Here is a 14,425-nt window from a genome sequence, read left to right as displayed (position 1 = left end):
CATTTTATGTTTTTAAAAACATTATTCTCAGGAGAGGTCCTTAGGGTTCAGCAGACTGCCAAAGGTATCAGTGACACAAAACTAATAACTTCTCTCCTAGAATCTTTTAATTGTTAAGGACTTCAGGTTTTATATAGTATTGAACAATATCTTGAACAAGAAATGAATAAGAATTTGTATTAAGATTGAGAATTCCAAATTTGAAATCAGGAAGACTTGGTTCAATTTTTACCTCTGATACTTATCTGTGTGGTAGTGACTCTGTCAGGTAATGTTTTTGATTCTCAGTTTGCTTAATTGATTTAAAAAAAAAAAAAAAAAGATAGGAAAGGAAAGAAAGAAAGAGTGAAGTACTTGAAGGTACTTCCCAGTTCTAAAGGGATAACCCTAAGAAGTGATTTGGGAGTCCAGAATGTCTGTGTACATGCTGATTGCATTGGAGAGTGCTATCTTGTGCTTCTGGTTCTGGGTTGCTGGGAAGGAAAGGCTATTAGCCATCTCCTCCAGGTGAGCTTTGATCTGCAAGACAGATGACTGCCCTCCAGCAGTTCTTGCTAAATTCTGTTGCCAAAGGTACTTTGAGCTCTCACTCAAGAAAAGTGAAAGGAGGGGGAGGGTTTTCAACTTTTTATCCAGGTTAGCTCCTTTCTAGAAGAAAAGTTTCCTTTGGGACTTGCTAATCCTCTCACCACCCTTGGTGTCGTTCTTATTGCCTTGTGTTGGGACTTTGTTCTAGGGCAGCATTCCAGCTCTGAAAAGGCTGCTTGGCCCCCTGTTGTCTAGATCTTTTGGACTGCCTTTACTCGATTCAATTGGGCAGAGTCAGACATGCCTTCTTTTGCCCAACTGGAGATGAATCCTCTGAACAGAAATTCCAACAGTGCCTTAATACTCTGGCTATAATCGGATTAGAGCCCCATAGTCCCAAAGAATCCCAGGCGTTTACAGCTTTCCCTTCCCACACATCCTGCCACATAATCTTTTGGAAGGCAGATGGGGCTGCGTAGACGCTGGAAGCCTGGTTAGGAAGAAGCTATCTCCAGAGACATAGGCATTGAGCAAGGAATACATGGTGAGCAAGAACAGAGAACCTTAAGAGAAGTAGGGAACCACTGGAGAGAATAAAAGTGGTAGCTGCTTAGTCAGTAATAAAGTTCCTAAGAGATTTTATCTTTCTTTTCCTTCCAGCATCTTTAACTACAAAAAAGAGGGGAGGGGGCAGACTTAATCAAGAAGATGGGTTCAAGAACTCCCCCGGGCAAGTCATTTCACTTATAAATGGTCCCTGGCCACTTTGTTAAACTTTCATCCGAGTTGCTGCTCTGGGTTGGTGGAAAGAGTTTCCAGACTTTACTTAATCCTTTCTGTCCCTTCCCTCACTATTACTCTATTATTGTATTATTACTCTAATAGAGTGTACTTAGTTGGTCAGATCCAAAGAGAAGAAATCTACCTCAGTGAATAAATCTAGAGTATCTTTATCCACCCTAAACCGAGGTCACTACCTGGAATCTTTCACTATTGGTACCTATCAACAAGCATGTGAATCTTGTTAAGTTGAATGATGCTGAATACCTAATTGTATTTAATATGGGGGATTGGTGCCACTTGAGCTCTTTTTGCATGACACTGAATGTTTTGTCCAGGAATCATTTCTTTTCCAGTTTATTGGATTGGACTTTGCTTTGCAACCTACTACTTGCTAAGTAGTAGGAAATGTGACCCATTCTAGATATCCATGTATTGTTGGCTGTGATAATGTTTTTTAATATTCCTCTGAATATTATTAATATTAGAATATTAATATTGTGTTATTAATGATATTAATATTAATAATAGTTTCTTGAGTAAGAGCCACTCTCCCTTCAGAACTAAGTGTTTAATAAAGCAAATGGCATAATGCATCTATCTTTCTGGTTTACAACCATTTGGCCAGTGTTACCATAAGGAATTGTCTTTCTAGCTTCCTGAACTTCTCTCTTAGCTGCCTCCTTCTGGGGGGTAGATGATAGTCCTTCTATAGTGAGTGATTAAGGCAGCTCTGGTTTCCCCCTTTATGTATCTGACAAATGTCCAAGTGACCAGGAAACTGGATGATTATAATGTGGTTGGGAATTATTGATATACTAATTCGTGGTATCAACTGATAACATGTATATGGGATAAACGGAGTAAGACGCTCTCATGGAAATATAGCCTTAAACTTTACTTAATTGTGACTTGAGACTACAATGAGTAGGGCTATAACTAAAAAAAACAATTGCTGGTGTTCCTCCTTTCCTATTTTCCACCTTGTCTTAATATTTAAGGCAATTTGTTCTTTTATTTCTGGGATAATTTCTGATTAGGATGTTAGCCCAGATTCCCCCAAACTATGGGAGAAAAGGTCAGATTGGGTGATGGGGCCTTCTGGCTATTTCGTCTCCTGTTTTGCAATTTTTACTTAGCACTCCTTTTACTAATAAGATCTTATCAAATGGGAGATGCCCTTTCTCCAGAAATCATAATAAACTCCTTTTTTGCTTTTTTTTTTCTTACTCTGAGAGTCTTTGATTGTTTTTGTAGTTGATGCTGTTCCACACAGATGCTTTGAGATCTAAGAGGAAAATAATTTTTTTCCTGAAGTTTTCTTATTTTCTTTCTCCAGCGGCTTCGTACACAGATAGTTCTGATGATGAGACTTCCCCACGGGACAAACAGCAGAAGAACTCCAAGGGTAGCAGTGACTTCTGTGTCAAGAACATCAAACAGGCAGAGTTTGGCCGGCGAGAAATTGAAATAGCAGAGCAAGGTAAAGAAGGCAAACAATTTCTAAACTCAATGCCTTGTCTCCCTTTGACAACTATTACCTCGATTATGTCTTAAGAGAACTAGTGGAGGTCAGAATGAAACTTAATACTAGTAATGAAAGAGATCTGTGCTTAGAGAGTGCTTCTGGAAGAAGGTGAACATTTGTACTCAGAGGAATTTCTGTTCCTACTCCACTCTCCCCCCCTGCCCCCCAGGAAGAAAGGAGGGAAAAACTGGAAGGAATTAGGACTCTGGAATATTTGTAAGCTTCTCATCTGAGGGACCCCCAGTTAAATAATACTTAGCGCTTCTCATTCCCCTTCTGAAGAAACTTCAATGGTGCCTTATTGTCTCCAGGATTTATTACAAGCTCAGTTCTAACATTAAAAACTCTTCCCAGTATTGTTCCAGCCTCTCCTTTCAGACTGATTATGTATTACCTGCCCTTCTGAGTTTTGTACACAAGTTTGCTGCTCAAAACATTTCTCTTTGAGGTCTCTGTGTCTTTTCAGGCACTGTCCCTCATGCCTGGAATGTCCTTTTTCCTCCCTTCTGCCTCTTGGAAACTGTTAGCTCCATTTAAGGCTCAGCTTGGATCACTTCTTTCAAAAAGACTTTGCTCATTTTCCTTCCTCCAAAACCACTTTGTATTTATTTTAATTTGTTTATCTATGAACATGTCATATCCATTTAGGAAGAGGTAAGCTTCTTATCAGGACTGTCTCACTGTTTTTAGGCACACAGTGCTAAACACCACATCTGGGACATAATCAACACTTCATAAATATTTGTTGATTGATTAAATCTTACCAAAGGCTCAAGTTTTTATTTTTTTTTCTTCTTCCTTTCAAAAGCCTTACTCTCTTATTGTGGTATGTCTTGATCCCTTCCAGAGATGCCAGCATTGATGGCTTTGAGGAAGAGAGCTCAGGGAGAAAAACCTTTGGCTGGAGCCAAGATTGTGGGCTGCACTCACATCACTGCTCAGACCGCGGTGAGTCTCTTTTCCTTTCATAAATAGGAGGTGATCTGCTGAAGGATGGAATAGAATCTTTTACGTGGGGTTAGGAGAATAGGGTCATCTGTGGAGCTATATCTCCATACTTTTCCAGTATCACCAGAATGTTGTTTAGACAAAGAGTTCTCAATCTTTCTCATGTCAGGACCCTTTTGGCAGTCTAATGAAGTCTGTGGAAGCCTGAGAAATGGCTTTCTCAGAATAATGTATTAAAATATATAAAATAAAATACTTAAGATTAAAAAGGAAACTTAGTTACATTGGAATACAGTTATGAAAATATTTTTAGTTTCTTTTTAGCTTTTAATTTTCAAAACACATGCATGGTTTTCTTTTTTTATTATAGCTTTTTATGTACAAAACATATGCATGGGTAATTTTTTAGCATTGACAATTGCAAAAACTTCTGTTTCAATTTTTCCCCTCCTCCCCTGGCAGGTAGTCCCATACATGTTAAATATATTAAAGTATATGTTAAATATATGTATACATATTTATACAGTTATCTTGTTATACAAGAAAAATCAGATTTAGAAAGAAAGTAAAAATAACCTGAGAAGAAAAAACAAAAATGCAAGCAAACGATAACAGAAAGAGTGGAAATGCTATGTTGTGGTCCATACTCATTTCCCAGTGTTCTTTCTCTGGGTGTAGCTGTTTCTGTTCATTACTGCTCAATTGGAACTGATTTATATCCTCTCATTGTTGAAGATAGCCACTTCCATCAGAATTGATCATCATGTAGTATTGTTGTTGAAGTGTATAATTATCTCTTGGTTCTGCTCATTTCACTTAGTTCATGTAAGTCTCTCCAAGCCTCTGTATTCCTCCTGCTGATCATTTCTTATGGAACAATAATGTTCCATAACATTCATATACCACAATTTATTCAGCCATTGTCCAAATGAAGAGCATCCCTTCAATTTCCAGTTTCTAGCCACCCCAAAAAGGGCTGCCACAAACATTTTTGCACAAATAGGTCCCTTTCCCTTCTTTAAAATCTCTTTGGGATATAAGCCCAGTAGTAACACTACTGGATCAAAGGGTATACACAGTGTGATAACTTTTTGAATGTAGTTCCAAATTGCTCTCCAGAATGGTTGGATCCGTTCACAACTACAACAACAATCATGCATAGTTTTTAAAATTCACCCTTGCAAAAACCATGTGTTCCAAAATTTTTCTTCCTCCTTTCCCCCACTCCCTTCCTTAGACAACACATAATCCAATATAGGTTAAACATGTGCAATTCCTGTATATGTAATCTCCATATTTATCATGCTACACAAGAAAAATCAGCTCAAAAAGGAAAGAAAATAAAAAGCAAGCAAACAACAACCAAAAAAGGTGAAAATACTATGTGTGATCCACATTCAGTCCCCATAGTACTCTCTCTGTATGTGCAGATGGCTCTCTCCATCATAAGTCTATTGGAATTGGCCAGAATCACCTTGCTGTTGAAAAGAGCCATGTCCCTGAAAATATTTTTAAAAGCAAAGTCACATAACTTTAGGTTAAGAACACCTAGTCTGGATTATAGCCTTAGTGGCTAAAATATATATAATATATTATATATAATAATATATATATAATATACACTCATAATGGAAGGTACTGATAACTGGGTGGTTATTGTTATATGGGATAGAGTACATCTTGAGCCATGGTTAGTGTAATACATTAATTAAAAGCCCTTCTCTTTATGAAAATATCAACAAATGAATTTGGGTAGAATTCCAGGGACTGTATCTAGGATTCCCCGATCTTTGTGGGGATAAAAAAAGTATTCCCCTCCTTCCCGTCAGCCTCTCTCCTTCCTGCTTTCTTCTTCTTTCTCACTTTAAGCCCTAATTCTTGATACCCCTTGATTATAGCCATTCAGATAAATTGTAATTCTATTAATTTTTCCAAATTGGTTCATACTGCTTTTGTGGATAAATCTCATACTCTCACATACAAAGCTGAGAGTCTCTTCTAGCTAGCATCAAGAGCTAGTGGGGGGGGGGCAGCTAGGTGGCGCAGTGGATAGAGCACCAGCCCTGAATTCAGGAGGACCTGAGTTCAAATGTGGTCTCAGACCCTTAACACTTCCTAGCTGTCTGATCCTGGGCAAGTAAGTCACTTAACCCCAGCCTCAGGAAAAAAAAGAAAAAAAAGAGCTAGTGGAGGAATTTAGAATGCTTTATAATGAACACTTTTGTTTCTGATAAACAAGTCAATGCTAGCAACCTCTCTCCTTGGCTGTTTGCTTTTGGAGCCATCCTCAATGACCCCTGTATTTCTTTGTCCTCCTTAATGTAGGTACTCATGGAAACACTGAGTGCTTTAGGGGCTCAGTGTCGATGGGCTGCCTGCAACATCTACTCTACCCTCAATGAAGTGGCTGCTGCTCTTGCAGAAAGTGGTAGGAAAATGACTGTTCACTATGCTTTATACAAAATGGGACCTGGGGGAAGAGGATGAGGGAGAGAATGGGTATCTATCTGTTTAATGTAAGTGCTTTACTCGAGTCTGCCAGAACCTTACCAACTATAGGATTCTTCTCCCCAGGTGGCATGAGTACCAGATATGGAATTTTTTTTTCTAATCTTCCATTTTTGCTTCTCTCCTATCATTTATAATGAAGTTGACTTGATACTATACAGTCATCTAATGTGTAACCATTATTGAAGATTGGTTTATGCTGTATTATTAGTTACTGTAGTATTGGATCAGATATTTTGACATATTATTTAGACACTTATGATTTTGTCTTTAAATATGTTTTCTTCGGGGCAGCTAGTTGGTGCAGTGGATTGAGCACTAGCCCTGAAGTCAGGAGGACCTGAGTTCAAATCTGGTCTCAGACACTTAACACTTCCTAGCCGTGTGACCCTGGGCAAGTCATTTAACCCCAGCCTCAGGGGGAAAATAAATAAATAAATATGTTTTCTCTTTAAAAGATAATATTATGGATTCCTTACCCAGAAAGAGATGTAGACTGGAGAGTCAACCACCAAAATAGTACATTCCTATTTTCCTATAAATAATTTACCTTCATTTAAAACTCAGTATTTCTGCCTCACTAATTAAGAGATCAACCTGAAAAATGAATATTTGATCATAACTTCCAAATTTCTGTCCCTGGAAGACTAGGGAAATGAAGTAAATCTAGGCTCTTAGATTTATTTCTGACCCTTGCCCTCAATTGCTGACACCCTGGGGTTTCAATTCCTGGGAGCATGATAGAGGTGAACTTTGGAAACCCTTTCAAAACCTGACCTTTTGTTTTGCCTTCACTAATAACTATAGCACTTTATTTCTTTCAGCCTTTAGAGGCTTTTGGCAAAGTGCAAAAAGTCCTGAATTTAGGAATTGGGGCGTCATTCTAATCCCAGCTTTCTGCTCATCTGGCCTGCTTGCCAGATCAGTGCTCTAGGCCTCTGCCTCTCCCTTTATAAAATGAGGGATTTGACTTTATTATCTCTAAAGCCTCTTCTAGTTTTAAGTTCTCTGTTAGTATATCCCACCTGTATTCACAACACCAGATAAGGACTCTGTTGATTGTGTAAAATTGAATCAGATGGAAATACCTACATTTAAGTAATTTAAAATCTAGTGTGTGAGATAATTTAATATCCAAATAACTAATATGATAAATGTTGTGATGTGTGGTACATAGCCTTAAAAAATGTATAATTAAGTTGCCAATGAAGTCCAGAAAAGTTAGTACTTGTAGCTATGTGATTGGGAAGGAATATGGGTGACCCCTTGAGCTAGGCCTTCACTGGAGAATGAACATTTAAGTATAGAGTTGGATGGGGAGCAGTCTGGACAAAGGAAAAGGGAACTCCAGGCATGTTTGTGGGGCAGTCTGTGCAGTGTGGAAGGAGGAGGAGGAACTTGCCCCTGATTTGTTTCTTTGCCACACCTTTTAGCATTAGAGGAAAACATGGCTATGCTTTGGATTCCCTTGCTCTCTAGACATATGAAAGCAGAAAACACCTTAAAAGGCAGGAAGTCTCTGAGCAGACACTGAAGGAAGTGGCCAGAGAGTAAATACTAGCACCGGGGTTCCATCTGTGGGCAGGGGGTAGCTAGGGGTATTAGGACCTTCTGCCTCCACTGTAGGTTCCTCCCAAGCCTTCAATGGTATCTCTTTGTCTTTTTCCCACAGGATTCCCTGTCTTTGCGTGGAAAGGAGAATCAGAAGATGACTTCTGGTGGTGCATTGACCGCTGCGTGAATGTAGAGGGGTGGCAGCCCAACATGGTGGGTCGGATCCCAGGATTGGCAGGGGTGGTCTGGCCAGCAGCTGTGTGGGGCTCAAAGCGTGGCCTTAGGCAGGAACCAGACACAGTGCAAGGTCTTTGGGAGGAAGGCCTTGCTCTAGGATGTTTCAGATAGGCCAGTCGTTTGTGGTTTCCTTTCCTTAAGAGCTTTTTAGAAAAGCTGGGAGACAATTAGGTGGTATTGTAAATGGAGAGCTGGATCTGGGGTCCAAATCCAGTTGTGTGACCCTGGGCAAAGTTACTTAACCTCTATTTGCCTCTGTAAAATGGGATCATATTAGCATCAGTCTCCTGGGCTTCTTGAGAGAATTAGAAGAGAAGGAAATTGTAAAGTGCGTAGCACAGTATCTGGTATATAGAAAGCACTATTTCAAAATTAACTATCATTACTATTATCATCAGTGACAGTTTACCTGAATTTTTTCCAGGGATTTTAGGGAATTTTCTATGGTTGGACTCTTCTAATGTAGAATTTTACAAAAACCTTAAGTGCCTTGATTAATATTGATGAAAAGATTTTTCAAATAAAAGATGACAAGAGAAATTGATTATTTGTTTGAGGGCATTTATATTAATCAATGGCATTAAAAGTTTTCCCAAATTTCAGACATTCCATATTATGGAAACAGCTTCCCCCAAAAGCCTGATCATTGTAAACTTCTATAGGTCCTAAAGAAACTTCTGTGTAAAACATTCAAGATATTTCCATTTCACTCTTCAACATTCACCAATACCACCACCATTATAAAAGTAACCTGACTGTTCTGCTTAAAGAAGATTAGAGACTTAGAGATGAATGGCACATTTGGATGCTGACTAAAAGAGACAGAGGTGTATAAAGATAGTCATTGGGGGGGGCAGGTAGGTGGTGCAGTGGATAGAGCACCAGCCCTGAATTCAGGAGGACCCGAGTTCAAATCTGGTCTCAGACACTTAACACTTCCTAGCTGTGTGACCCTGGGCAAGTCACTTAACCCCAGCCTCAGGGGGAGGAAAAAAAAAAAGATAGTCATTGGTTATTTTTCACAGCACTCCTGCATACCACCAGGAAAGATTAGTGAATTAACTCAGAAACCCCTAAATTACTGAACCTAATCATTGTTTGCAACCAAAAGGGAAGGGAAGATAAGAATTTACACAGCAATATTTTACAAATATTATCTCATTTGATCCCCACAACAGCTCTGGGAGGTAGGTGCTATTATTATTATTCTCATTTTACAACTGAGGAAACTGAGGGAGAACAGGTTTCAGTGACTTATCCATGGTCACACAGCTGGTAAGTATTTAAAATCTGGATTTGAATGTAAGTCTGCCTAACTCCAGACCTAGTTTTCTATGCTCTGTTTTCACCTGCCTCGGAGTATAGAGAATGTTAAGTCCAGGATCAGATCAGAGGAACAGAGACTACTACAGAGATAGCATAGTGCGGGGTGTGTGTGGGTGTGGGTGTGGGTGTGTGTGTGTGTGTATGGTTTATCTCTGTTCTTGTCTTATTGTGCCAAGTAGAGAGGTAGTTTTTTCTAGTTTATGGACTTAGGGTGAATGCCTTGGAAATTTTAACTGACCATATACTAATAGGGAATTTAACAATTGTGGGAAAGAATGGAAAAATAAAAATAAAGGGATTTTTCCAGAGGAAGAAAGCCATAATTCAACCAACAAGAAACACAAGTTTATACCAGAATGTTTGTTAACTGTATAAAATTCCTATGGTTAGTTGAAAAAGAATAAGATAATGTCAGGGAAAGCTTTACTCCAAAAAAGTGTGGTCTTACATCTGATGCTTTGAGCTCTATCAAGGTCTAGTGGTTTTTCTTGGTTTCTACCATCCTGGAGATTTCTAAAGAGTGATTAAAAATATTTTTATAACCAAAATAATATATTCCATTCTCATTGGTTATATTCATTAATGATTAAGGAAGGCAGCAGCTACCTTCTGTGAACCCAAGGAAATGTGAAAATTGGAGGGGAAAAGGTAGGAATCTGTAATCCAGTGTTTCCATTTGTTTCACTATTCTCAAGAGTAATAGGAAAGTTTTGTTAGTGTTTTGTCAAATTCAGAATAACAAAAGTTTAATATTAAAAAAAAAAACTAAATAAACTACATCTATATAATTCCCCTTATCTACTAGTATATTAAGTTTGTCAGAAAAAAAAAAAGATTTGTCTCATATTACCTACACTTATGTTCACCAACCATCTCTTTAGCAATACATTTTACAGTTTTCTCAGAAATTGAAATCAAATTCAGCTGGCCTATCTTTTTTTTTTTTTCCCCCCAGAAATTCAGAATATTTATTCTTGCATTCTCTCTATACTTTCAATTACCATTGACATTGACACAATCACATTGCTCACTTCTTCTAATGCCCAGGTGATGTAAACTTTTTAAATTCAGTTAAGTGCCTTCATTGTAGATCCGGACATATCTTGCATGTCAACTCCTAATTAGGCATTTTGACCTAACCCTTTTGAGTGCAAGAAATTTATCATTTGGACTTTTGATTTGGTCTTGATATATAGAGAATGCCATATGGGAAGATCATTTTGCTGTGAGAAATATAACTCTAATCCATTATACCATTCATAAATTCATTCCAGTGTAATCATTAGAGATTTTTTTTGCAAATTTTTAGCATTGACTGCAAGTCATTGATTGCATATATTTAGGGTGATTTTTGTAATAAACCTGAAGAATTGAAAAGTCAGTTAGTAAATAAGTCAGATTCTAGAATGAGACCCAGAGGAACAAGTGTAACCATAAGCCTATCAACAAATTGAATAGTATAATTATTACAGTACTTATTTTTGCAGATCCTGGATGATGGAGGAGACCTAACCCATTGGATTTATAAGAAGTATCCCAACATGTTTAAGAAAATCAAGGGTATAGTAGAAGAGAGTGTTACAGGAGTTCACAGGTAAGAAGCATCATGGAAACATTTGCTTTATATAGCCTAGATTCATCATTTTTTTTAACCAACATAGTGTGCTATAATGGAAAGAATATTGTAGGTTAGAATACCCTAGTTCAAGTCCTAGGTCTCTCGTATATGTGTTTGTAACTTCAGGCAAATTTTTGAATTTCAATAAGCTAGTTGCCTCATTGAAAAAGTAATAGTACTTACCTTACAAGATTATTGTGAAGAAAGTACTTTGTAAGTCATAAAGTATGACATAAATATAAGTTCTCCCTCCCATGCTGGAAATTGTAGCATAATTTGATTGTAATAAGTTTTTATTTTTATTTTACCCTTAGAACCACATTGGTCGAGCTGATCTTTCCTTTGAAACTGTCCCCTCTTCCTAATGTTCTTGTTATTGTTAAGAGCACGTTATCTCCCAGTCACCCAGATTTCAAGCTGTGTCATCCTCAACTCCTCACTTGCACTCTTCCCCCTTGTATCCAAATGGATTGTCAGATCTTACCATTCCTACCTTCACAGCATTTCCCCTTCTCTCTGCTTATATAGTCATTCCCTAGGTACAGATACTTATACCCACAAGTCTGCCAAAATGGTTTTTATAAAGTACAGGTCTAACCATCTCACCCTTTACTCAGTAAATTCCAGTAGTGGTTCCTAATGACCATCAAGATCAAATGAAAAGTGCTCTCTTCCACATCAGAAGCCCTTACCAACATGATTTCTTGGTCCTTTCTCTTCTACTCTGCTCCCTTCCATATACACTGTAATCAAGCTTTTGGCCTTTTAACTGATCCTTATACACATCATTTTCTCTTGAACCCAATACCTTTTCACTAACTGTTCTTGAAACTTGGAATGCTGTCCCTCCTCATATCCCACTATCCACTTTCCTGATTTCCTTTAAGACTGTTGAAACCCTACCTTTTGCAAGAGCCATTTCCAGGCCGTTTCCCTATTTTTATACTCTTCTCTCTGAGATAATTTTCTATTTAAGCTTCTTGTATCTAATAGTATAAATATATATTGCATATTGTTTCCTTAAGGGCAGGGATTGTGTTTTTGCCTTTCTTTTTGTCCTCACTACTTAGCACTGTGCCTGCTACACTGTATGCACTGAATAAATGCTCACTGACTAATTGACTATTCAGACTCCTGTTTTTAGATTTGATGATATAAGTCAGAAAAAGAGAAAATCATTCTCACTGTTCCTACTTGATAGAACATTTTCTTCCTTGGGCTTCTTTTCACAATTATTGGTTGACTTTGTGTTATATTTCTAGAAAATACCACTACAGTGTGTTTCAGCCATTTGGTGCTGAAGTTTAAGGAATTTAAATATTATTGGCCCAATTTTACAGATAATATTCCAAGAAGTAAAGTAACTTGACTGTAGGTGCCTAGTTAAGGTCTGAGGCCAGAATAAAATCCCCCTCAATAAATTAGGAATCAGAGTTCCTATTTTTTATTCCTCAAAAGACCACTAACTCTTGCAGTGACGTTAGAGTCTCTTCTGCTCATTGTATTTCAGTTGTTAAAGTGCAGAATCTGAAACAAAAGCTGTAAAGCAATAACTTTAAAATGGTATCACAGCTTATCAAAAAATTCCCACTTTTTAGAGCCTGTAAAAGTCAAAGTCACTCCATGCTAGTTAAAAAGGACAGTATGATCCTAGGGATGATATATTGTTGTGGCATTGGAAATCTTTATTCTTTTTGATTCATTTTGTTATCTTGAATAAGTTTCTTGTTCCCTTTGGTCTTCTGATTATGAATTCCCTCATTCATTAAACGTTTGTTGTAAAACGTTGCGTCAGATACTTAAGGCACATACACAAATGACTAAGACATCTTCCCTGTCTATGAATACTATTGGAAGAAGAGAGTAATAAAATGCAGCAAAAAGGGCCAAAGTGGGACTCCCTTAGAATTGAGCCCAGTGCAGTGTCTGTCTCAGTAGCTCATGTTCCTCTCTCTCCCTCACAGGCTGTACCAGTTATCCAAGGCTGGGAAGCTGTGTGTGCCAGCCATGAATGTCAATGACTCAGTCACCAAACAGAAGTTTGACAATCTCTACTGTTGTCGGGAGTCCATTCTTGATGGGTATGTCACAAACATCTCTAGGGAATGCTTCAGTTGGCCAGTAGTGGCTCTGAGCTCCTTTTCTGGATAAATACTGTGGGTGAAGGTCAGATTAGGCTCTGGAATTAAAAGTATTTCATGCCTAGCATTTAATAACTAAGATTTGTGATTACTAAAGTTATGTGTTATTTAGAAAAATGTCTAGTTCATTGCTCAGTAGTTGGTGCTCCCATCTTCTGTGAATTAAGTGACTGAAACCAGTTTGAGGAAACAATCTTTTTGCTAGAAATCTATAATAACAAGTGCTTCTAGCCCTTAAACTAGCTCTTCATGATCATATAACAGTCATCTGTGGCTATCTGACAACTTTCATTGGATGCATAGTAATTTTCAGTGGCAATTAGAAAGTATTATGGCTTTCTAGCTTTAACAATATCTATAGCAGCAGCAACAGCAGCAGCAGCCAAGATATTGGGATCGAAGAAGAATCAAATTGCCACCTACAAACTTTTTTTTTAAAGAGGGAGAAATGGTACTAGTTAAGAATGATGTCCATATGCCAAAGCTCCCCTGAGTTGGCAGGGGAGAATGTGCCCAATTTCCATGTTGTGAAGGCCATATAGTCCTGGATGTTTCCTGGCTCTGAGATTTCTATCAGTCTGCATAGAGACACTTATATTAATACCTCATCAATAAGGAAGTGCAGTATGTTTAGAATATTTTCACCTGACCCTTGAGATTGTGCCTGCTGTGCTTTGAAGAAATTGTTTTGGCTTGCCTTGGTGAGCAACCTGCCTGATTTACATGGAATAAAGGTAACAGGGACATATACAGATCAAATGGTACTCTCCCTGATATTGGGTCAACAACAAAACACAATTTAGAGCTGTTTTGGTTATGGATATAGTCAACATCTATAATGAAAACTATACATTTCTTCATATTGAATAAAATTTGGAGGAAATAAAATATTAGAATGATAAAGGCTGACCATCCAGAAGAACTTGTATAGATACTAATATGACTCCTTTTTTCCTTACACCTTCTTCTTGACTCTCTCACCTAAATTTAGCAAAAAAGCTTAATAATGCCCTATATGAAGCTTTTAAATTGTTACTTAGTGTTGTTTGATTTAGAAAATTGTTTTGCCAGATGGTTTCCAACATATCTGTGTTGGGACGTCACACAGTTGGTGGAAAAGGGAAGAATGGACAAATGGACTGCATACCCAATAAGCAAGCATCTACCAAGGTTTCTTTACCTTCCAGACTCTTAGCAGTGAGTTCTGAAAATTTAGTTACATAGAGCTTAAGGGTAACATGTTGCTTCAAAGTGTTT

At 37.8% G+C, this 14,425-nt stretch overlaps 1 protein-coding gene across 9 annotated transcripts in view; it reads left to right on the top strand.

The window, feature by feature from the left end:
* AHCYL2 (adenosylhomocysteinase like 2) overlaps positions 1-14,425 on the top strand; it is a 139,940-nt gene that overhangs the window by 109,931 nt on the left and 15,584 nt on the right. For all 9 annotated transcript variants that reach the window (XM_074267952.1, XM_074267951.1, XM_074267956.1 and 6 more), the window contains exons 3-8: positions 2,648-2,791; positions 3,684-3,784; positions 6,110-6,212; positions 7,965-8,059; positions 10,897-11,003; positions 12,992-13,108. In XM_074267952.1, coding sequence (XP_074124053.1) covers positions 2,648-2,791; positions 3,684-3,784; positions 6,110-6,212; positions 7,965-8,059; positions 10,897-11,003; positions 12,992-13,108 — 667 coding nt within the window. The remainder of the gene's footprint in view (positions 1-2,647; positions 2,792-3,683; positions 3,785-6,109; positions 6,213-7,964; positions 8,060-10,896; positions 11,004-12,991; positions 13,109-14,425) is intronic.

The sequence above is a fragment of the Sminthopsis crassicaudata genome, chromosome 5, assembly GCF_048593235.1.
Source record: "Sminthopsis crassicaudata isolate SCR6 chromosome 5, ASM4859323v1, whole genome shotgun sequence".
Taxonomy (NCBI): Eukaryota; Metazoa; Chordata; class Mammalia; order Dasyuromorphia; family Dasyuridae; genus Sminthopsis; species Sminthopsis crassicaudata.
This window is presented reverse-complemented; position numbering and strand designations above follow the sequence as displayed.